The sequence below is a fragment of the Cannabis sativa genome, chromosome 6, assembly GCF_029168945.1.
Source record: "Cannabis sativa cultivar Pink pepper isolate KNU-18-1 chromosome 6, ASM2916894v1, whole genome shotgun sequence".
In the NCBI taxonomy this organism is placed as follows: domain Eukaryota; kingdom Viridiplantae; phylum Streptophyta; class Magnoliopsida; order Rosales; family Cannabaceae; genus Cannabis; species Cannabis sativa.
In genome coordinates, this window is record NC_083606.1 from 14,712,512 (window position 1) to 14,738,060 (window position 25,549).

Genomic DNA, 25,549 nt, shown 5'->3' on the forward strand with positions numbered 1-25,549 from the left:
TAACTATGTTATTTATTTTTGTTCGCTATGTCATTTATATACACCATATGCATAAAATATATGTATAATGAATATATATATGTTACTGCTAATAATATAAAAATAACTCAGTTACAAAAATTGATCTCACAGACTAAATATTATCGTAATATTTTATTTATAATAAATGATAATATTATTGGTATTTAAATTTATTCATTAATTCAAAAATACTATTCAAATTAATATAATGGAAGGTAATAATTCCGTTCTACCTTTTTTTTAAGGTATCAATATTACCTTCCTCAAGGTAGTTATATTACTAAGGGATTGTTTGGAATGGGTTAATGTTAGCAAGGGAAAGCTAATGTGAAACATTACCTTGTTTGTTTTGAGAGTTTAACCTTGGGATGTTATTTCCCTAGTAATATAACTACCATTGAAAAGGGTAATGTTGATACTATAAAAAAGGGTGGAATTGAATTATTTCATTCCATTTTATTAATTTGAATATCATTTTTGAATTAATAAATAAATTTAAATACTATTTAATATTATGACTTACTACAAATAAAATATTACGATATATATATTTAGTCTGAAATATCGCTTTTTTTTTTTTTTTTTTTTTAAATGAGTTATTTTTATGTTATTAGTAATTACATATATATATATATATATACATTATACATAAATTTTATGCGAATAATGTACAAACATGATACAGAGAATAAAAATAAATAATATAGTGATAAAATATATAGAAATGTTAATTTTAATTAATAAAAAAATACAATAAAATTTAATATTTACTAATAAATAAATATATTTCTTTAATAAATAATTATTTTATTTTTATGTATAATTAACATTAAATAAATATAATAAAAAATTATTTTTATTTTTATTTTTTAAAATAATATATAAGATTCTTGTACTCAACCAAACGATATAATTCAATTAACTCGTACCAAAAGCAATAACATTTCAATGCTAAACTCTCAAAATAAACAAGATAATATTTTACATTATCATTCTTTTATTAGCATTAACCCATTCCAAACACCCCTCAATTAGCTTAAAAAATCTAAATTTCATAACAAACAGCTAATCATTGACCTTTCCTCTCTTCACATTAATCCATTCCAAGTTCCAACTATTTTCATAAACAGCACTGAAAATTAGGCCGGAACATAAAAACCGCTAAACCGTGGGAACCGCCTAACCCATTAGAATCCGCCCGTATGGAAACCGCCCATTAAAAACCCGCGAAAATTAGATTGGGTTGAGTTTTAACCCGTTGTTTGGCGGGCGGGTACGGGTTCGCCTAAAAACGGGCGGGTCCAACCCGTACCCGCAATATATTATTTTTTTTATTTTTTTTTAAATTTAATTTCTATAAGGTGGAACCAACAAGCAAAGCTGGTTCACTGCCGATGGGCAATGTTGGGAGCTGTTGGTATTTTCATTCCAGAATTTTTAACAAAGATTGGTATTCTCAACACACCATCATGGTACACAGCAGGAGAACAAGAGTACTTTACTGACACAACTACCATTTTCATTGTTGAGCTCATCTTTATTGGTTGGGCCGAGGGAAGACGTTGGGCCAATATTCTAAAGCCCAGTTGTGTCAACACTGCATCGTTGCAAATTAAGGATTATGGAAAGCAGTAGGCACTTTGGTGTTTAAGTTGTAGAGAGCCTGTGTGATTTAATCAAGTTGGGTTTTTGGTTCCCATCTTAAAGCTTTCAACTGAACAAGGTAAAGGAAGAGTGAACTTTCAGTGTAATGAGATAATTTAATTTATTTTTTTTTTCTTGTGACAATATACTTTGGAAGTTTTGATTTTTAAGAAACCCAAACCGCCCAAAAAACCGCATAAAACCGCCCCCTAAAAAACCGCCCAACCCAAATTTTTAATGGGCAGGTATGGGTTGTGATTTTAAAAAACCGCCAAATAAAAAAACCGCCAAACCGCCCAAAAACCGCCCAACCCAACCCATGTGCAGGCCTACTGAAAATAAAGCTAAACCGTTTCATTTGATTGTAGACGAATACCAGTCGACGTGGCATCAGAAAACTGAAATATCAACCAATACCATGCATAATAGTATCACTACACTAGTCTACAGTCCTAACCAAACTTACTTTAAATACTGACCGTTGAACCCTCAGCGTACATGCTAAATCTAACGGTCAAGATTAAACGGGGTTTTCTAGAATCAAAGAAAAGAAAAGAGAATAATAAATACCATTTCCCCAAATTCTGAAGCTCCTCCTTCCTTACGCTGACCCGCCATTTTCCAGAGTATCTTTCTTCTCCTTCGCTTAGCTCCTAAGAAAAATAAAATTCATATATAAATTCAAAATCGGTCATTTTCTTACTATTATCCTTTTCTCAAGAAAATTCATTCGAGATGCACGAAACTGATATTCACGATCTCTCCGACGACGCCGATTACGCCGCCTCTCAGCAGCAGGTGAGTTCGATTGTTTGATAATTTATCCTTTTGATTGTTTGTCATGGAAATTGGATGATTGTCGATCGATTTTGAAATTGATTTCCTTTTTTTTTTTTCTTTTAGGGATCGGCGAGTATTATGCGAAGCGATAGTGGTAGACAGAGCTCGTCTAGCGAGCCTGATGGTGCTGAAGTTGTTTACTCGAAGGATAATGTCACGATTCATCCTAGTCAGTTAGCTTCCGAGAGAATTAGCGGTAGATTGAAGTTGATTAAGCAAGGTTCTGCACTGTTTATGGTATGATTTGAAGTGTTCTTGATTATCTCTTATTTGGCTTTCGCTTCATATCTTTCTCTTAGCTCTCTTATTGAGAATCCTATGTGATTTTTGTGTGAATGTAGACATGGATTCCTTACAAAGGACAGGGTTCGAACGCCAGGCTTTCTGAGAAAGGTTTGATATAGTAATTTTGTGAATCGAATGGTGTATTTGTTGTTTTTATTGCTAAATGTGTTTTTTGTTTTCTTTGTGCAGATAAGAATCTCTATACAATAAGGGCAGTTCCCTTAACAGAGGTGCGGTCTGTTCGTCGGCACACTCCTGCTTTTGGATGGCAGTACATTATTGTGGTTTTGTCCTCAGGTATCTTTGAAATCACCTAGTTGTGGGTTATATGTTGATTAGTATGCATTTTTGAAGCCTTAGCAGATATGCATGTCCTATTGAGTATCGTTTATATAACTAGATGTCCTGTGGTTCTGTTTCTTTATTTAGTATGTACTTGAATATTTTGCAGGACTTGCGTTTCCTCCTCTTTACTTCTACAATGGTGGAGTCAAGGAGTTCCTTGCAACGATAAAGCAACATGTTTTTATTGTGAGGTTGGTTGTTCTTCATTGGATTTTGTTATCTTTTTCCATTACTTGTCTATAAACTGAAAACTGTATTTGTATTGCCAACTAATCTTGGTTAAAATAAACGAATTAGTGGAATTGCATCTTACACTAACACATTCCATGCCAAGAAATCGTACCTTCATGCTTCTATTTGGTTTTGTCCTCAAGACCTCTTATCAATTTCTAAAAATAGTATTTCTTTCCAAAAAGAGATCTTTCTCCAATTTTATTTTTATTTTTTAAATTTTTATAGAAACAAAAAGGTTCTTGAGAGTAGACAAAAATATCTTTCATGGCATGGCATGGCATGAAGGCAAGGACATGGGTTCATCAAAAGTATTTGTTTAATTTTAATCTTCAAATTCTTGCTTGTGCTGAGTGAAAAAGAAATCGTCATTTCAAAAAATTATTTTTCTAGCTAGATGCTCATACAGAAAAATAAAAAGAAAAATGAAGACCATTAATAAAGCATGGGATGGAGATATGTTATCTTACATTAAAAATAGTAAGATATTATTATTACTCTTATCTATTTTGCCACAACTAAGAATCCATCCTTCTCAACAACTTTGATTAATGGCAAAACAACAGTCCATCAGCACAACAAAGCACTAATAAAGATAAAGATGAATGATCAATGTCTAATACCATGTTGAGAAACAAGCCCTGTGCTTGACCTTTGATCAGGAAAGAGATTGAACTGAAGTGACATCATAATCATTTTCATTCCACCCATTTGTCATGAAATCCTAGCTCTAACATTTTGTTTACCAATTATTTGATATCTGATAGTTTTTATCAATATAAGTCGTCTTTCTTTTAATAACTCTGAAAGATTTCACTTGCTATGTCCCTCAGTCTCTTTATTTTTTCCATTAGAAGAACTGTATTGTCTAGTGAAGTATTGTGTTAGTTATGGAGACTTTGAAGTAGGCAACATAATATATCTTACAACCTCAAATTTGAGGTCTGCCACAGAAAAAGTCGAGGAACTTCTGCAAGTTTTAACCTTTTAGAAAGTATACACATTATGAGTCCAATATTGTTTAATGAACTCTTCAGTATTCTTAAGTTTTCTCACCCAACCAGATGGACTCAAATATAAGCCTGCACCCATATGGCAATCTTAATGGAATATGGCTGCCCCCCAACTTGGATTGATCATCACCCAATCCAATCTCTCCGTTACAGTATGTTCCTTGTTTTTTTTTTTATTTTACCCAGGTGTCTATCACCATTAAATTCCATTTGGAGCTAAGTTGCAAATATTTAGAAATATCTACACGAAGTGCTCCACCATCACATCTTTGGTAGATAAGTTTAAACTTAATAATGGTTGTGTCTTCGGTTATGTTGTTCAGGGGCACCATCAAATGAATGATAAAGGCTAAAATGGAAGTGTTTGTATGTTTGATTTTATTCAAAATGATAAGACTGATCCACAATTCTTCCACGAAAGCATTAAACCTCGACTAAGAGTCTGTATAACCTGTGCTGAAAATGAAGTAAAGTTTTAGTTAGGAGCATGTTGTTGCACCAACAAGGGGAAAATGGTGGAATACTGAGGGGTCCTTAAACCCCTACGCATGGCATTTATGGTCCTTGGTGGTTTTTCTAAGTAACACCTGTTTCAGAGGCATATTGAAGCAGAAGAACCTTTTTCAGTTTTCTACCCATTTCAACACTTTTCAGGGTTGGTGGCCTGCTTCAATAAGTTGGCACTTTAAACTTCTAGCATGCTTTTAAGAGTAGCCAGAGAGCTATTGTCAAATGATTCCATCTTTAACAACTGAAGCCTCCTTTACTATTAGCCTCTACTTTTCCTAGTGGTATAAACAGAAAAGAGGGAAAAAGGACTTGTGGATGCTGATAGAAATTGAGTAGTGATTGTAAATAGAATAATAATATGAGTGGATCGATAAATTGAAAAAACAATACAAAAACAGAAGGACAAAACTATACTGTGCAGTCCCATGAAGACAACAAAAAAAGTTAATGATATTCTTGTGTTTACCAGTAAAAACAAAATGAAATATGGATTACCAGTAAAAACAATTCCGAATATAATATTTAATCAATTAAAATGCTTACTATTGAAGAAGGAACAAAGACCTCTGACTGTGGAATGCACCATATATATTTATATCTTTGAGAAACAGCTTTATTGAGCTTTGTTATGCACAAACGTTGATTTACATGCCATTTATTTTAAGTTTTTGTTGTATGATGTCTCCAGGTCAGCAGAAGATGCAAATGTGTTCCTTATTAATGATTTTCAAAATCCTCTCCAGGTATGCTTTATTAATATGCTTGATGGAAGCTTGTTATCAGAATTAACCTGTTCCGTGGCTTATGCAAGTGAAACCATGTGAAACAGTGAAAGGATCATAAATGTCTTTTTTTTGGAACTATTTTTCTCACAAATGATTCTCACCTTTATCCTTATAAATAGATAGGAAAGAGAGAAGGCCTTCAAAATTGATGAAAACTGTGTAGATATAGTTTACATGTGGTGCTGGATAACATGCCATTTACTATGCATTTCCACTTCTGATATTTTATCTTGACAACTTTCACTACTTAATTGATGCATTTCCTATGCGATTTTTTTGGCATATGAGAATGGAACACTTTTTGGCTTTTGTATGGAAAAAATCTGGCTTACTATTTGTTTATTTACTTTTAACATAAAAAAATGATATATTGAACTGAAATGCAATCTTCATAACATACTGAGGTTTACTGATGTGTTGGTTCTACAGAGAACTTTGTCATCTTTGGAGCTTCCTAGGGCTGTTTCCGTTGTTAGTGATCAATCTGTATCCATTGATGTTGGCGAGTCTCCCTTAGATGAAAGTCAGGAGAGTTCCAGCAGAAATGTCCGTGATGGAAGATTAAGTACATTACAGTACAATGGAAGAACAAGGCTGAAACCCCAGGATCCTGCTCGAGATCTCTCTATTCATGTATTGGAAAAATTCTCTCTTGTGACCAAATTTGCTCGGGAAACAACTTCACAAATTTTTGGTGAGACTCATAATAATGGGTTTGGTGCTATTGAAAAGAGAAGGTATAACCATCAATCTTCCATCGACCATCCTGAGAAGGCATCCAATTCTGCAGAGAAGGCACCTGAATTAGTTCCTGTAGCTGCAGATCCTCTGGAGGTATCCTTCGTTTTATATAATCAGCATTTACATGTTTTGGATAAGTGATGATTAATTATATGATGTTTAATTGTGAAAAATTGAATCAAGAGCGTTGTTTTCCCTGATTTCCTTAGTTTACCTTGCTCTTGATGTTTGATAAATTCCAAAGGTAAAGAAAGATCCCATTTATATCTACATGAAAGGAGAACATCTTGTAGGTTTCTTTTTAACTTATTTTTGGTCCAATTTCTCCAAATTTGACTAGTACGTATTAAAAGTCTAAAATTCAAAATTTTAAAAAGCATAATGTGTAATGAATGTGACAAGAATTGCTACACCATTAAAACAAAAAAGGAATTGCTGCAATGCTATCTCTCATTTCTTACTTTAAACCCTTTACTTCTTCTGGTTGGCTCTCATCTCCTATTAGACTTGCATGCTCAACTTGTAATTCTGGCTTGATGGATCATCAATTAATGCGCTAATCCTAATTATAGCTTCTTAGACTGTCTTATGTTCTTATAGTCATTGTTATTACTTTGAAGAAACTGAAATCTTCCTTTAGCTGAGATTTACTTTTTTTTGAATGTCATACTATGTTGTTTACAATGCTTTTATTTTATTTACCTACTCTGCTAATGTTACAGTACACTATTTTGTTGGTTCTCATTTGTTGTCACTCTGGTTGACAACAAATAATACAGTGGATATCTATAGTTGCAGTGGTCAAATCCTATTTCTAGACAGCTTTGTAATTATTGTGGGTATCTGGCGGTCAAGCTTCTGTCACAAACAATTCAGTCTGTTTCACTAACTATTTTCTATTCTTTTTATATGTGTATATATATGTATATATTTAATGCGGTTAAAGCTTAAGAGATTCGATAGGCATTCTGATTATCAGATATGGTTGGTGTATCAGAGCATTATATGCTCTTGAAATGATACTGCAAATTAGCTAACAGACAATTAATGTGGGAATTAGTTAATTTTAAAACTTTGCGGCAGTGCTGCATTATTTTCTTAAATCACACAAGGAGGACTGGTTTAGTAGTTGGGTTTATAACTGAAGCCTTTTTTCTCTTAGCTGATATAGAGTATCCCCTTAACTTGTTAAACAGAAAATTTCATGTACGAAACACAACCCTGGTGATGAAGCTGATACAGGTGTGGGATGTTTTGAGCTAATCAAATGTGAGGAGGTATTGTAAAGAGTGTCATCTTTACATCCTATTTTTTTCTTTCCTTTTTGGGTGATCTTCTGTCCGCACTATCAAATATTCCTTTAAGTTTAGTGTAAATATGTTATCGAGGCCCACAGTTGTTTGTTAGATATATACATTATTCAATCACTTCCCAAGTTCATTATCTTCTATCCATACCCTTATTTATAGTACTTGGAGTAAATGACTTGTGTTACAATTCAACTTTATCCTCCGTTTGTTGTTTGGAGTTGGACACGGGGTTGGCAAATGCAGAAGAAGACAATTGAATAAGCGCTTCAACGGATGCTTCTAACATATTATCTGGTTTGGAAATTTAATTTTTAAGTTCTACAGTTAAGACCATCTCTGGATTAACCTGGGTCTTTCTTTGACAAAAAAAAAAAAAAAAAAGAAAAAGAGAAAGAGAGAAGTAGCTTGAATGTTTCTTTCATTTGGTTGCTGTGTTGAAGTCCAAAAGTTGCATATTGTTAATAAAATTTTAGTATTTTTATAAGAACTTTGACTACAACTGAATTATGGTGTCACCGTGAGTGAGTAATGATATGTGCACCTAAAAACATTACACACAGTGATGTGATATATATATATATATATTTTTTTTTTTTCTATTTCAACCAATCATACTCATATAAATTGGACCCTGCTGTTTTGAAAAACAGTGCCAAGTGATGAATAAATTGCCTTATTACAATTTTCTTTTTACATTCTGCATCACTTGATTGTTTGCATGGTTATATTTATGTTAAATGTTCGTCTTATGTATGGATCCAATATAGTTGTTATTTTTTTTTCTTCTTTTGTTCATTTATTTATAACAGCACATTTTGACATATTTAATTTGAAGTTGTAATTTAATATCCTTCATTTTCAGAACTATTTGTGAGGCTACATTGAATCCAATTCAATTGTTATAATTTTTTTTTGTTTGCTTGTCAGTTTGATGAAGCAGCACTAATATGGGGTAAACCACGGCAGCCACCATTGGGACCTGAAGAAGTAAGTGCCTTTTTTCTTAACCTTGTTTTGTTTTTCGTGAAAGTTCTTTACTTTTTCCAATGTCATATCTGTTCGATACATGCTTCCGTGCCGTTAATTGAATCCACATTCTTTGCATTGCACCCTTTCTGGAATGTTTTCCACAGTTACAGAAATTTAAAAGTTTGAAACCTTGTATACTTACAAATCGTAAAGACCTTAATGCACCTGATCTACTTTTGTGAATATCCAAGTAAGAATATTTATTTTCTATGGATCCTTGGGTGAAATGTAGTGGTAACTGGTAAGAACCTTCTCTGAACACTAGTACCAGAATAATTTAGTGGTTATGTTCAGCTTATCGTCCACCATTCAATTTAATGAGATCTACTTTTCTTTTTCTAATTTTGAGTATATTTGTCTTGTTGTGGAGATTTCATCATGTCTAATCAGCAATTTAACTAATTGATCTTGTGCAATAATCAATAATTGATCTGGATGGAATGCACACCATTCAAGATCCTACGAGTACAACTGAGCATGCAAGTATCAGAATTTTATCAGTTAGATAAAGTAGCGCTAGTATGGGTTTAACCAGCCCGACAACCACCATCGCGCCCTGAAGAAGCACATGGGCCACCATTTTTCTGTTGGACCTTGGTTGGACCGAATGGCTGAAAGCATGCCATTATCACTTTTTTGTACAGCTCTCTAATCCTAGGGATTTATAGGAGATCATACTGTGCATGCTTTTTAATCAGAATTTAATTTTATTTTATAGAGAAGACAGAAGAGATACTGAACATGAGTGGATATTGCTATAATATTTTGTGTTAAAGTACTATCCAACTTTTGCAGTGGGTCTCCTTTTTGGACTCTGAAGGACGTGTCACAGATTCAAAAGCTTTAAGAAAGAGGATATTTTATGGGGGAGTTGAGCACATTTTACGGAAAGAGGTCTGTCCTATTATGTTTGTAACTTTGAGGAAATTATAACATTGATTGAAATTTTGTTAAATTCACAACTCAATCACAACTATAGGTCTGGGCATTCTTGTTGGGATACCATGCGTACGATTCAACATATGCAGAAAGGGAATACTTCAGCGTTCTTAAAAAATCAGAGTATGAGACTATAAAGAACCAGTGGCAGGTTTGCACTTTTGCATTATTGTAAATCAATTTTTAAAAAGTTTGATATTTAGATTTTGTATAGAAAAAACAAAGTTGGTGACCGGTTCACAAGGCTTGAATACAAATCCTTTTAGCATGTATAGATTACTTCTTGAACTAATTTTACCAATTGTTTCCTGTATTATGAAAATGCCTGTATATCAAACTTGACACACTACACTGGCAAAGTTTTTATAGCATTCTACTTTAGGCTTATTAAAATTCTTAAGATATGTGTATCTCTTGCAGAGTATATCTCCGGAACAAGCAAAAAGATTTACTAAATTCAGAGAGAGGAAAGGACTTATTGACAAAGATGTGGTAAAATTTTTCTTTTCCCCTTTTAGCTTTTACATAATTTGACAAATGCACTCGTGTCTTGTGTTTTAACATTGTATACTTTTTATTTTTTTTTTTATTTAAGGTGAGGACTGACAGGTCACTTCCGTTCTATGATGGAGATGATAATCCAAATGTTAATATTTTACGTGATATTCTGTTGACATACTCATTTTACAACTTTGATCTTGGTTACTGTCAGGTAACTACTTGAATCCCACTTTGGTATTCAAACTTTTTAATCTAGGGACATCAAATTTGTCTCCCGTTTTAATTGTGTATTCCACTTTGGTATTCAAACTTTTTAATCTAGGGACATCAAATTTGTCTCCCGTTTTAATTGTGTATTGGTTGTAATATTAAGTAAAATTTGTTGGTCTGTGACTCAGGGTATGAGTGACCTTCTATCCCCAATATTATTTGTAATGGGGAATGAAGCTGATTCCTTTTGGTGTTTTGTTTCGCTGATGGAGCGTCTAGGACCTAATTTTAACCGTGACCAAAATGGCATGCACACTCAACTTTTTGCAATTTCTAAGGTATTTGCTTTCTTTCTTTCTTCATGAATGTATACATATACATATATATATATTTATTATATTTTACTCGCAACAAATTGACATTGACAGTAATATGTCACACTAAAAACACTAGCTTCTAATATTTTGTATTTGATTTGATTTCTTTTGTTTTGAATTTTCCATGCATTTTGAATTTCATTTGCTTTTTCTTGTCCAAATAGGGTGTCATAGTTTAAATTGAAATAACATGTTGTATTACTTTTATTGCTGAGCAGGGGATAATATGAAACTGAAAAAGAAAGTCAAATTCTATTTGGTGGGAAAATTTATCAATTTTGTAGACTTGGATAAACATATTGTACTCTATTGAATATTTTTTTCTTCGTTTGAGATATGATAAATAATGTGACGCTTGGAATCATTCAGGAAATTCCTTATCATAAAAATAAAATAATACTCCCAATCATTTAATCATTTAAGTAAATGATATTTTGGTGGCAATATAATGAGCTTCCAATGTGATTTTACATGTCACAACGAGTTGTGTCTTTTGGTCTGTATGTTTTCATTGGTTCGCTAGGCAGGTAGTGGTCTTTCTGTTGCAATCTTAATAATTTCTAATTATTGTTGTGGCAGTTGGTGGAATTGTTGGACAGTCCATTGCATAATTACTTCAAGCAACAGGAGTGCTTGAATTACTTCTTTTGCTTTCGCTGGGTCTTAATTCAATTTAAAAGGTTGGGTTCCCTGGTTCACTATTTATTTTGTTTGTTTTCCAAATTCCATTAATTTTAACTTTGGACTATGTTATCCTTTATGCTGCTTATTAACTGTATAACATATAGCTATTAGCTTTAACATTAAATCTTCCATGTCCAAGACAATGCAGCTGACAGAATTCCTTTTGTATTTCCAGGGAATTTGAATATGAGAAAACAATGAGATTGTGGGAAGTATTATGGACTCATTATATGTCTGAGCATTTACACCTATACATTTGTGTTGCGATTTTGAAACGGTACCGAAATAAAATAATGGGGGAGCAGATGGACTTTGACACTCTGTTGAAGTTCATAAATGAATTGAGCGGTCAAATTGAGCTCGATGCAGTCATAAGAGATGCAGAAGCTTTGTGCATATGTGCTGGGGAGAATGGCGCAGCTTCTATTCCACCCGGAACTCCACCTTCATTGCCCATTGACAATGGCTTATTATTGTATTCTCAACAAGATGATGAAGTATTGTAGTTCTTTTCACTGTCCTATCAAAATGGGAGGATTTATAAGGTTTTGTATTCCCAACATATTCACCTTATTTTACATTTTATGCTTCTGTAATTGTTAAGAGTTTTTCAGAGACTTATTGCCAATCATTCTTGGGAATGAAAGTATATTCTCTTAGATTTCCTTACCTGAATCTGAGTATCTGTCTCTCTTTAATTGCAATTGGATCCAACATTTGGGATTGTCTCAGTTTGTTTCTACTTAATTAGATCACGGGATTCCTATACACGTTTTATTTTTCATATTCTCTTTTATGTAAAATTATTATTAAGATTTTTGGAGATAAGGTCCACTGGCAAGATATCATCACCTCCCATGTCTCTTATCATCTATATCATGTGGATTCGATTTCAAAAGATGGCAAAGATACGTTAGGCTCACTTCTCGTTGCTTCTTTATTGAAGGGAGAGAAACTCTTGGTTTAGGGGTAAAGGGTACGCACATCTAATCTGCAAACACTTCGAATAAAATTTGCTAGGAGATTAGAACCTTTGTTTCAATACATATAAAATATATATTAATATAACAATAACTAAACTACATAATGCTATCCGTCGAGATTGCAGGATAAAACACAAGGCCATAAAGTTAAAGGGGGGAAATTATAGCACAAAGTGTTGCGATCCAGCAATGTTTTCAAATTTTAGTTCCTACCCTTAAATGTTGGTTTCACAAGTACATTAGTGAGACTTGTATTCACTTATACACAAACGACAAGTATGTGAGTGAATGAGTGGGTCTCCATCCAGGAGTGAAAGTAGCTTTGATTATTTATTTAGTACACTAGTCCCTATAAATAAAACTACTTTTTTCTTTTCCTTATTTTCTTTTCTTAAAAAAGATACGTTATGGAAACACTGATTGCCTTCCTATCTTTGCATGATTCTCCAACCCTGCAGTGTGTCCAAACGCTTCAAAACAAACGAAGGAATCCATGTAAGTTATGATAGGGAGAGGCTCATCATCGAAGACAAAAGTGGAGCTGTTTGTAGCCATAATGGGATTTTCTATTTTGTAGTTGAAGCTTTTTGTGTCATCCATAAGATCATTGGAGATTTTTTGAGTTTCGCTGCTCAACATGGGATTAGGAGGGTCTTGGATTTCGCTCGTTTTGTTTGTTGTCTCAGTGCTTTTTGTGTCGTTTTGGTGGTCACTGTTATTGTTTACACGTTTTCTTTTCCCCACTGCAGATGTTTTCTTGTTCAAATGGGTATTCCAATAGTTTTTCACTTCATTGTCTGTTCTTCCGGGAAGCCTGCCAGCAATCAGTGACCATCTAGAGAGAAGAAGAGAATCATTACTTGAACTTATCATCTTACACTCAAGTTAACATTCATTTGAACATAAATAAATCACATTTTAGTAAAAAAGAAAAATCAAAAATAACACTAACCGGTTTCCTAGAAGCTTATGCATTCGGATAATAAGGTCTTCTTCCTCTTGAGACATTCCACCACGTTTTATATTTGGTCTGAGGTAATTTTTCCATCTTAATCTGCAGCTCTTTCCACCTCTCTTCAAACCTATAATAATATGAGAAAATGAGTGCCAGAGAAGGTGAAAGAGACCAGATGAGTGTCTGACTCTTATATGAAATAATAATGAAGAATATTATGATAAGGAACACAAGTAAATGTTTAACCTGTTAACTTGGACACAGTTTGCCAATTCCCTTCACCATGAGTTTCCACATAGTTTTTCAGGATCAAGTCCTCTTCTGGTTTCCACAAGTTTTTCTTAGGAAGTTGTTTCTTTACTCTCTTGTTTTCCATCATAAAAGCACTACTCTAGCTCTTTTTCTTTCTTTCTTAGTTGATTTGAAAAGGGAATATGATTGTAATTGAAATCTGCAGAGGAAGACAACTGAGATTCCACAAATATATATACGACATATTGTGTGAAATGCATATATGTTATAACGTGTTACATACCAATCATGCATTCATTATAAATTTAGATAATTATTACACTATGATATGATACTGAAAGATTGATGTGAGGGCCCTGTTTTGCATCCAACTTTTGCTTCTCTCTCTCTCTGTAAAAAGCATATTTGCAAATCTCACTTCCAGCTCAAGTTCTTTTGCTAGATTCTAGAGAGAGATAGAGAGAGAGATAAGATCTCATAGCTGCAATCTGTATGTAAATTGTTGCTCAAGAAAAAGGTGATTGATTTGAGGATTCTTATAATGGAATTCCATTTATGAACAAAAGGATGTCATAATACTTGAGCTATAGCATGTGGGGTTTTCTGTTTTCTTCTTTACAGGTTGTAACATAAAAGCAAAGAGTTATTTGGTCATTCTTTTTTCTTTATTGGGTCCTAATGATCTACATAAAAATGTGATGCGATCACCTCAATTTAGGCACATTTTGTCTTTTTCTAATTGAGAGCTTGAAGGAAGATTCCTTACAAATGCCTGAGATTTTGAGGGAGTTTCTCTTATATTTTCAACAATTTGAAGGATTTGTTTCCGTGGGTTTCACTTGGATTGGAATGCAGATGTGAAGTACTAAACGGTTCTAGCTAATTATAGCGCCTACAACTCTCCAAGTACCTTATCAAGCCAATTTTACACACAATTTACACATAAAGATGACACACACCTATGACAAGTTATATTTAATAAATCCATCTTAAATAAAGATAATTGGTTGAAGTTACTTACTAGTAAGTGTGCGTCAAGTTTGTGTTATCATTACTCTTTTTATTTTTTTTCCCGAGAAAGTGATTTTATGGGATTTTTTTTTTGAAAGAGTAGAAAAAAAGGTTAAAAAATATGCTATACACAAAACTACAAATGCATCTCTATATATATATATATATGAATATTAATCCAACACTGACTTAAATATGTTATACATATATTTATCGAAATTTTTAGGAACGAATTAACAGGAACTTCAAGAAATGCAAAATAGTAAATAATAGATCAACAGATTTTTTACATGGTTCATGCGTTAATAATTCTTAGTTCACGAGTCAGTAGTATTAGCCTTCTTTGGCAAATATTTGAGTATTACAAGTGTTTACAATGATAATCTCTGTATTCCTTATGTTTCTCTCAAAGAAGAAAGCTCTATAGAAATTTCAGTAGAATTTTTGTAAGTAAAAATTGTTCTACATTTGTACATGAAAAATGAAGTTATTTATAGACCCATAGGTAGGTGAGGATATACCCTCTTACCCCACTAGGATTCCTTACTCAACACGAAAAAAGGGACTGTGAAATACTACAAGACCATATGATCGTTGGATTGGTAGGTGGCTCTTGTTGGGTTTTATGCCCTAAATAAAACTCTATTTCAATATAATCCAGATTATTCAATATCAATAAAGTAACAGAAGTATTTTTCATTCATTTGTGTATGTTTTGGTTCACCTTATCAATTGTTTGTCCTTTTGATTTATAAATTCATTCTAACCCTTTTCATATACTTGATCATGTTTATTGTGTTGTCAACACAGTGGAAAGTAAACATGACTATGTGAATAAAGATTCCTAGATTTATCAGAACACTGGGTTTTACTGATATGACAATCTACAACAGAGTTTACTTGCATTTGGAGAAATGCTATGTTCTTTCCAGAACATTGGTTAAAGTAAAGCTTGGGTTGGATGCATGGAGTATGCATTGGAATGGACGGATATTGAACTTTAAAATAGATTTATTAAACTTACCGTAATATCTATTCAATTCAATATCACTTAGTTGATCCTAGATCAAATGATCTAAATCCTGATATGATTAGGTTCAATCTTAAGAGTATTATTCGTGTTCTTTGATTTGTTAGTTAAGCCTACTTTTGGGTCAGGGTGATACGTACATTTTGGGAACACGGTAGTGCAATTGAGTGGGAGCGCTAACATAAATATGGAATCTATAGCTTCTATCTGGTGAATAGAAAGCAAAGGATGATTTCCTTCGAGCTTAACCAAACGAAAATAAATGGTGGAGTAATCATTTCACTTAGCTGAAATATCATTTATACGGGGTTAAGTGTTTTAAGGATAAAATACATTATAGGGTGTTACGGTAATTAAATCCATTTACAGTGTAAATCATCCATATAGAGGATCATTGATCAAATTAGGGTTATAACAATGGATAACTAATGACGTGTCTATATGGTGGAACATATAGAGCGTTCTATATAACTAAGAGTGCAATTCTAAGTTCTATGCGTGGATTCAACGAAAAATTAATAAGTCAGTGAATTTAAGTTGTAAATTCTTGATCTGCTTATTGGAAGCTCGGATATATAGACCCTGTTGGGAATTATTTTACCAGGATCTTAGATCTACTCACAAGTATGTTGTTTAACACCCTAAATATGAACTTTCTAAAATGATAAAATAAACACATATAAAGTTACGAAAACCTTACATTGATGCAGCGAAATTAATGTCTCCTTCCACTCAGATCTCTAACCCTTGTATCCTTTCTGTCGCAGAGTATTATCAAGATCTGAGCCCGAATGTCCTTCTCTTTGTGTTTGATCCTTCACAGTCTTCCAATCTATGATTGAGTTACCACTTGCTGTGTGTGGGCACTTACTCTATCACTAAGGTTTGAAATTTATGAAGAGAAAAGAGAGAGAGAGGTTCGACCAAGGAATAGAAAAAGGGAAGGCTCAGTTTTTCTGAAGAGAGAATTTTCTGTCAGAAGAATAATGAAAACTTATGATTTTGACTGAGCAATCACTTTCTATTTATAGGCAACTACTAGGTTTAGGTTAGGAATTATTTGGCATTAAAATAACGAAAATATCAATTTAAAATTCAACATAAAGTGGCCGGCCAAGGTGTATAGAATGGGCCCCACTTTGTTTTGCAGTTTTAACAAATTTTATTTCTATTTTCTCAAAAACGCCAATTTTCCAATTCTAACCATTTAAATGCCAAAACTAATTATTTAATAACTAAAATAGATTATTAAATAATATTGTCATTTAATTTAATTATTAATTAGACATATAAAGTCTATTAATAAATAAATAAACCTAGAATCTCTTTTCTTTACAATTTCGCCCCTGCTTAGTGAAAAATCATAAATTAGACATAGTCTAACTTTAGAATTATAATTGATTAATCACAAATCAATTATTGAGTCTTACAAGCAGTATGTTCTCAACTAGAATGGGGACCATGGATTTATATGCTGAGCTTCCAATAAGTGAACCGAATTTACTAAGTAAATTCCTACTTATTAATTCTTCGTTGAATCCACTCTTAGAACTTAAAATTGCACTCTCAGACTTATATAGAGCATATTATATGTTCCACGATATAGATATGTTATCTCATTTAACCATTGTTATAATCTTATTGTGATTAAAGATCCTCTGTATAGATGATTTACATCGAGATGGGATAATTTTACCATTCTCACCCCTCAATGTATTTTGCCCCTTAAAACACTTAGCTACCTGTAAATGGTGTTTAGTGATCTAAGAATTAGTCACTTAAACAAGAGCTCATCCACTTACTTCTTTTTGCTAAGCTGGAAGGGAATCATCACTTGACTTCTATACACCAGTAGAAGCTATAGATTCCATATTTATGTTCAGCACTCCTACTCAATCATACTATCATGTTCCCAAAATATACGTATCACCCTGACCCAAAAGTAGGCTTAACTAATAAATCAAAGAACATGAATAGTACTCTTGAGTTGAGCCTAAGCATATCAGGATTTAGATTCTTTTAATCTTAAGATCAACTACTGATATTGACTTGGAAAGATATAACGGTAAGTTTATAATATCTCAACTAAGTTGCAATATCGGTCCAGTCCAATGTATACTCCATACATTCGAAACTAGTATACTTTACTAATGTCCTGGAAAGAACATAATACTTACTCCTAGTGTAAGTACACATCATCGCTGATTATCACATTAGTGTAAACCCAAAACACTGATGAAACAGGGACTTAGTCTTTTGATTCATATGATCACAATCACATTCCACTGTGTTGACGATACTGTAATTGTGAATAAACATATGATCTGGATTTAACTAATTTTGTGTATAAATGTAATAAACATATTAAACCATTAACATGTTAAATTCATGCAAACATAAATCACTTCAAATTTCTTATATTGATAACTAATCAGATTGTAAAGAGTTTTATTTAGGGCATAAAACCCAACAGACCCATGGTCCCCTCACTAGTTGAGATAATAATACTTGTAAGACTCATTTAATTGATTTTAATTAATCAATTATAATTCTCAAGTTAGACTATGTCTATTTGAGAATTTATCACTTATTAAGGGCAAAACAGTAAATAGAGAATTTGAAGGGTATATTTATTAATTGAGAAACTTTGATTAGTTTTATTATTAATAAATAAATGACAATATATTATTTGATAATTAATTATAATTAGATTTGACATTTATGTGGTTGAATAAGAGAATTGGCAGTTTTTGACAAAATGAGAAACTAGGAATGATGGAAAAGGAAAGTTGGAAAAGTGGAAGACTTGTTTCCAAAATTGCCTAGGCCGGCTACCTTTGCTTCCCTTTTCCCATTTATTTTTTATTTTTTAATGCCAAGTAATTCAACCATAACCCTATGTAGTCTTCTATAAATAGAAGGTAAAGGCTTCAGGTTTTACACAGACTTTGACATTATTTTCTTTCACTCTAAAATCATCTTGAAGCCGCCACTCTCTCTCTCTCTACCTTCTCCGTTTTTCGAAATCCTCTAAGTGATAGAGTAGTGCCCACACACATCAAGTAATACCTCAATCATAGTGAGGAAGGCTGTGTAGAATTCAGAGTCAACAAAGAAGGACATTCAGGCTCAGATCTTGATTATACTCTGCGATAGAAAGGAATCAAGGGTTAGAGATCTGAGTGGGAGGAGACATATATTCCGCTGCACCCAATGTAAGATTTCTCTTACTTTTATGTGTTTAATTTTCTATCGTTTTAGAAGTTCATATTTAGGTTGTTAAATCAGCATACTTGTGAGTAGATCTAAGATCCTGGTAAAATAATTCAAACAGCTCTTCCATCGTGTGGTGCTTAATTGATGTAGGCGATCACGTTTGGACATGGTCATGTGTCTTCCAAACATTTCTCCTTTAAAAGCAATATCCCAGATAAGCCGTTGGACAATAAGCACTACAGAGGCATGTACGCACACAACTATGGCCTGATGCAGGGGACAAGATCTGACTCGGTGTCAAACGATGCATAACCATCGAGTGTGTCTCTGAGTTAGGTTGTAGGGGGCTTCCTGGAAGCATAACTCGAGACATCCTGGAACAACCAACTCCTAAAAGCTCCCTGAAGACCTAAGCTTCACGTACGCCTCCGAATACCGAAAGTGTTAGGTTACAACTTTGAGGATTGATATCTCCTTCACAATGGATGCAACTTTCTGAATACTTTGATACCTTCCCTGATCCTATCTCAGAAGAAAAGGGAATCTGGGATGTTCCCATAGGATCTGACGTGGCACCCTCTTCTACTTCCGTGTAGAACCTATCTAGGAACAGGAATAACATTTACCCCCAAGCTCTCAAGATTTGGAAGTACTGAGAGCTTGCAACCTTCCCCCGGAGGTTCGTTTCACATCTTTAACTCACGGATTGGCCATCACGAGACTGAAGGGATGCATTCTGTAATGGTCACTCTTGGAGACATTTTTTGAGGACTCATCGAGGTATAACGTTTGTTTGGCAGAGTCATGCGGCTCACGCTCTTCACTTTAAGCACATTTATTGGGAGGACGAATGACGACTGGTTTTGAAAAGGCACCTGTCCTTAGGTGCATTGGGATGCTGCTGTGAAATGAAAAATAATAAATACTTTATTCCTTTTTTTTAGATATATTAAATATCAACCTTTTGTGTCCCAAACCGTTGGATGATCTAGATTTCAATCCATTTGATCAGGACCGTGCATTTCAAAATCCTTCCAACCGTTGCCACCCATATAAATGGGGCTTTTGGCGATTGAGATCATTGTCTTCATTTCAAACATTTTCAAACCAAAGAGAACTCTTTCCTTTCTCACACAAACTTCTTACTCAGAAACCCTCAATCTTCTCATACTTCCTTCCCTTAAAATTGACCTTCTTTCTCCCCATCCTCGCTACTGTATCCCATAGACACCCACTGTTACTTCGGGCTATCCTGTAATTGGAGCTAGGAGGACCGTTGCTGCCATGAATTAGTGGAATTTAAGCGCGTCACCACCACCCCTAACTTTTTTCTAGCAGTGATTGTTCCTCCTCTTCCAAACTTTGATTTCAATGTTGATTGAAATGTAGTTCTCATATTAGGAGGATTTGATCACTCTTGCATGCGTAGAACATAATTTTAGGGATTAGGATTTGTGACGTTTGGAATTTATGTGCCAGGTTCGTAGGTGAATATTTCTAATTTTTAGAGTTTTCAAAGTGGTATTTTTAATTTAGGCCCGAACCGAAACACATGTTCGAGGTTTGGGTTTTACTGGGTTATGAGAGTTTTCAGGACATCTTTTATTTACTTTTTCTTTGGCCTGTCGTATCCATTTGTTTCACTTCATCTTTGAAAATAAAATCTAGGCCCTGTTATTGTCATTATGCATTAGGGTTCCCGAATTATCACCATGCAAGCCGTTGTATGGTAGTGATGATAATGGTGATGAATCCAGTGGGGACCTCTCCAAGTAGTTCTGGGGGAGGCTTCCCCAGGTACCCTATTTGCCATTTGAATGTAGGGTACCGACTGCTTGGACTTTCTTCTCACTTTTTTCAATGTCTGGTGAAGGTAGTGATTTCCATTTAGCCTTGCTGAACCTCGAAGAGGATCCTGAGGCATCATCTATCGAAATATCTCCTCCAAAGGAGAATCCTAGAGACCTTGTTCCAGATGAAGGGCCTTCCAAATCAGTCCCACCTAAATGATGCCGTAAGAACAAGGACAAGGGCAAAGCTCCTGCAACCTCTCCAATTTCTAGAGTACTCAACGACTCCATTTGGTAATTAGACCAAAGACCGAACTTACTAAGGAATTATGATCTTTTGGAAGTGTACTCTAAGGACAGAGGAGTACGAAATGTTTCAGGACTCATGTGGCATCGCATGTCCATCTTGTTGGGCTTTGTGCCCTAAATAAAACTCTAATTCAATGTAATCTTTTCTATTCAATTATCAATAAAGAAACATATTTAATTTCATTACTTGTTTATTGTGTTATTTGGTTCATGTGATCATTCATTTACTTATTTGATTAATAAGTTCATCCAAATCCTTATCACACTGATATTCTTGTTTATTGTGTTGTCAACACAGTGAAAAGTAATCAAGATTGTGTGATTAAATGTATTCTTAGATTATCAGTACACAGGGTTTAACTGATATGATAATCTACAACGTAGTTTACTTGCACCTTAGATAAGAGCTATGTCTTTTCCAGGGCATTGGTTAAAGTAAGCTTGGATTGGATGTATGGAGTATGCATCAGAAGAGACCGATATTAAACTTGAACTAGATATGATAATCTTACCATAATATCTATTCAATTCAATATCACCTAGTTGATCATAGATCAAATGATCTCAATCCTGAGATGGTTAGGTTCGATCTCAAGAGTGTTATTTGTGTTCTTTGATTTGTTAGTTAAGCCTACCTTTTGGTCTGGGTGATACATATATTTTGGGAACATGATAGTACAATTGAGTGGGAGCGCTAATCATAGATACGGAATTAATAGCTTCTATTCGGACATAGAAGTGAAACGATGATTTCCTTCAAGCTTAACTAAATAGAGATAAATGATAGAGCGCTCATTTTAGTGATTATATTAGTTCACTGAAATATCATTTATTGGTGGCTAAGTATTTTAAGGATAAAATAAATTAAAAGGGTGTAACGGTAATTTTGTCCCTATGCAATGTAAATCATTTATAGATGATCATTAATTATTAGGATTATAACAATGGATAATTAATAGTGTATCTATATCGTGGAACATATAGAGCGTTCTATGTAGCTGAGAGTGCATTTCCAAGTTCTATAGTGGTTCAACGAGGAACTAATAAGTTAGAGAATTTACTTGGTAAATTCTAGATTTGCTTATTGGGAGCTCGGTTATATAGGCTCATGGTGCCCATACTAGTTGAGACAAACTGCTGGTAAAAAAGGTTGTGTTTAATTCAACCTGTCAGATCCTATTACGAGGAGTATACTACTACTACACTTGATTTGTATATCAAGGTGGTGAGATTATTTGAAATGCACGTTTTGTTTTATATTAGTGCAAGTGGGAGTTTGTTGGGTTTTGTACCCTAAATAAAACTCATTTCAATATAACTAGATTTACTTATTAATAAAGATCAGAAATAACATTTTATGTTGCATGGTTCACATGATTTATTTCATGATTATATGTATATAATGTATGAATTCTATTTAAGTCCAGAACATATGAATTTGTTAATGATTTTAGTGTATTCAGCACAGTGGAATATAATCTTAATTATATGTTCAAAAGTTTATTCCCTGATTTGTCAGTTCACTGGATTTAGACTGGCATGATATAATCAACGATAGGTATTCTTACACCTTGGGTAAGTGTTATGTCCTTTCCAGGGCATTGGCAAAGTTTACCAGTATCGGATGTATGGAGTATGCATCGGAAGAGACTGATATTGAACTTTGATTAGATATATTAAAATTTACCGTAATATTTATTCAATTCAATATCACCAGTTGATCCTAGATCAAATGATCTTAATCCTGATATGATTAGGTTCGATCTCAAGAGTATTATACACGTTCTTTGATTTGTTAGTTAAGCCTACTTTTGAACAGTCAGGGTGATACGTACATTTTGGGAACATGATAGTATAATTGAGTGGGAGCGTTAACATAAATATGGAGTCTATAACTTCTATAGGAATTTATAGTGAAACGATGATATCCTTCGAGCTTGGCTAAACAGAGATAAATGGTTGAGATCTCATTTCACTTCGCTGAAATATCATTTATACGGAGCTAAGTATTTTAAGGATAAAATACATTGAAGGTGTAACGGTAATTTAGTTCCTATTCAATGTAGATCATCTATTAGAGGGTCATTGATCAAATTAGGATTATAACAATGGATAATTAATAACGTATCTATATCGTGGAACATATAGAGCGTTCTATATGATTGAGAGTGCAATTCCAAGTTCTAAGTGTGGATTCAATAAGGAATTAATAAGTTAAGGAATTTACTTGGTAAATTCGGTTTGACTTATTGGAAGCTCGGTTATATAGGCCCATGGTCCCCATACTAGTTGAGACCATACTGCTTGTAAGACTCAGTTAATTGATTTTAATTAATCAATTATAATTCTAAAGTTAGACTATGTCTAGTTTATGAATTTTCACTAAGTAAGGGCGAAATTGTAAAGAAAAGAGATTCCAGGTTTTATTTATTAATTAAGAGACTTTATATGTCTAAATTAATAAATATATTAAATGACAATATTATTTAATAATTATTTATTTATTAAATAATTAGAATCGGCATTTAAATAGTTAAATTGGAAAATTGGTATTTTTGAGAAAATGGGATTGAAAAATGACAAAATGGTAAAATTGCAAATTGAGGCCCATTATCCATATCATGGCCGACCACTATGCAAAGTGTTTTACCATTTATATTTTTTTCATTATTTTAATGCCATACAATTCAAACCTAACCCTATGTGGTATTCTATAAATAGAAAGTGATGGCTTCAGGAAACTATGACATGCATATTATTCCTTCAGAGAAAATAGCCTAGCCGCCACTTTCCCTTTTATTTTCTTCTTCATATTGTTCAGCCTTGAGTGAATGAGTGAGTGCCCGCACACATCAAGTGTTATCTCAATCATAGTGTGGAAGATTGTGTAGAATCCAACCAACAAGAAGGAGAATCAGCATTAAGGAAGGAGAGAAAGAGATCCAGGTTCAGATCTTGATTATGTTCTGCTACATAAAGGAATCAAGGGCTAGATATCTGAACGGAAAGAGTCATTATATTCCGCTGCACCCAATGTAAGTTTTCCTAAACTTTATATGTGTTTATTTCATTGTTTTAGAATTCATATTAGGATGTTAATGAAACATACATGGTAGTAAATCTAGATCCCGATAAAATATATCCAACAAGACTCAGTTAATTGATTTTAGTTAATAAATTTTAATTCTACAATTAGACTGTCTAGTTTATGAATTTTCACTATGTTATGGCTTGATTGTGAAGAAATAGGATTTTAAGGTTAATTTATTAATTAAGAGACTTTGTGGAGTCTAATTAATAAATATAATAAATAAAAATTTTATTTGATAATTATTTTAATTATTAAATAAATAGTTTTGGCATTTATAGGGTTGAAATTGTAAAAAGTGGTATTTGTGAAAAATAGACAAATGGTTGAGAAAAATGGCAAAAATCTAACTACTGTTGGGCCCACATAGTGGCCGACCACTTAAGGGTATTTTTGGTCCATTTTTTTATCATTTTTTATTCCAAATAAATTAACCCTAACCCTAAGAGAAGTAGTATAAAAAGAAAAGAAAGTCTCATTTATCCAACTAATGCTTCAAAGGCAATAAACCTAGCTTTCTTTCTCTCTAAGTTTAGAGACTTCTTCTTCTTCTTCTTCTTCTTCTTCTTCTTCTTCTTTTCTTTTCTTGTTTTTCAAATCCTTAGTGTTCTTCACAAAACAAAATTTAGCCATTCGTGATTGAGTGCATGCCCGCACATAACAAATTAGTCCTCAATCATATTATGTAAGATTGTGAAGAATCCAAACAACAGAAGGAGTTTCGGGCTCAAATCTTGGTGATACTCTGCGACAGAAAGGATACAAGGGTTAAAGATCTGAGCGGAAGGAGTCATTTAATTGCGCTGCAACCAATGTAAGGTTTCTCATACCTTTTATGTGTTTGTTTTCATCGTTTTAGAAATTCATATTTAAGATGTTAAAAACATACTTGTTAGTAAATCTAGATCCTGGTAAAAGATATTCTAAAAACAAGTATCAGAGCCATGGTAATTGATTTATTTTCATGTAATATGGATTTAAAACGATGTATGTGTGATTTGGATGCGATTCATGTTGATCTATGTGTTTATTGGTGATTGATTGATGTTTATAAATTTTTTACGTAAAATAATTGGATTTTTATTTTGTAATTATTTTTATTGGATAGTATGGAAAAAATTAAGCAATTCACTTTTTTTACAGAACTCAATTTCGATTTTATTTGAATTAGTTATGAATTTTTGAAAATTCGGAAAAAATCAGGAATCGGGTGCATCACACACGCGTGCGGACACCGAGTTTCACAGTGTCTGTCCGAAGGAACACGCATGGGCTGTCTGAAGAGCCCCATTTTGCACGCGCATATGCTGCTAGCAGCCTCCATGTGCGACATTTCAGCCCCAATCCCCCTGTTGCATGCGCGCGGATGGTATGCAATGCATACCATGTGTACCAAATGCAATTTTTTTCAATTTTTTCATCATTTTTCATGGAATTAATTTCGATTTTT

At 33.4% G+C, this 25,549-nt stretch overlaps 2 protein-coding genes across 4 annotated transcripts; one reads left to right on the top strand and one right to left on the bottom strand.

Moving 5' to 3' along the window:
• The first annotated feature begins 2,171 nt into the window (after window positions 1-2,171).
• Window positions 2,172-12,196, top strand: LOC115695739 (uncharacterized). Of its 2 annotated transcripts, XM_030622812.2 has the most exons (16): window positions 2,241-2,463; window positions 2,569-2,742; window positions 2,847-2,898; window positions 2,980-3,087; window positions 3,242-3,326; window positions 5,578-5,632; window positions 6,104-6,508; window positions 7,612-7,692; window positions 8,653-8,712; window positions 9,550-9,648; window positions 9,734-9,844; window positions 10,114-10,185; window positions 10,289-10,405; window positions 10,593-10,742; window positions 11,361-11,461; window positions 11,641-12,196. In XM_030622812.2, exons 1-16 carry the CDS (start codon window positions 2,401-2,403, stop codon window positions 11,969-11,971), a joined length of 2,064 nt encoding a protein of 687 aa, XP_030478672.1. In that variant the 5' UTR covers window positions 2,241-2,400; the 3' UTR covers window positions 11,972-12,196. The 2 variants fall into 2 exon arrangements, with proteins under 2 accessions (XP_030478673.1, XP_030478672.1); XM_030622813.2 differs by lacking the exon at window positions 7,612-7,692 and having other exon boundaries at window positions 2,172-2,463.
• Window positions 12,197-12,613: 417 nt separating this feature from the next.
• LOC115695741 (transcription factor MYB82) lies at window positions 12,614-14,210 on the bottom strand. Of its 2 annotated transcripts, none has more exons than XM_030622815.2 (4): window positions 13,976-14,210; window positions 13,650-13,854; window positions 13,401-13,530; window positions 12,614-13,283 (listed from the first exon to the last, which is right to left on the bottom strand). In XM_030622815.2, exons 2-4 carry the CDS (start codon window positions 13,780-13,782, stop codon window positions 12,854-12,856), a joined length of 693 nt encoding a protein of 230 aa, XP_030478675.1. In that variant the 5' UTR covers window positions 13,783-13,854; window positions 13,976-14,210; the 3' UTR covers window positions 12,614-12,853. The 2 variants fall into 2 exon arrangements, with proteins under 2 accessions (XP_030478675.1, XP_030478674.1); XM_030622814.2 differs by having other exon boundaries at window positions 13,939-14,210.
• Window positions 14,211-25,549: the final 11,339 nt, after the last annotated feature.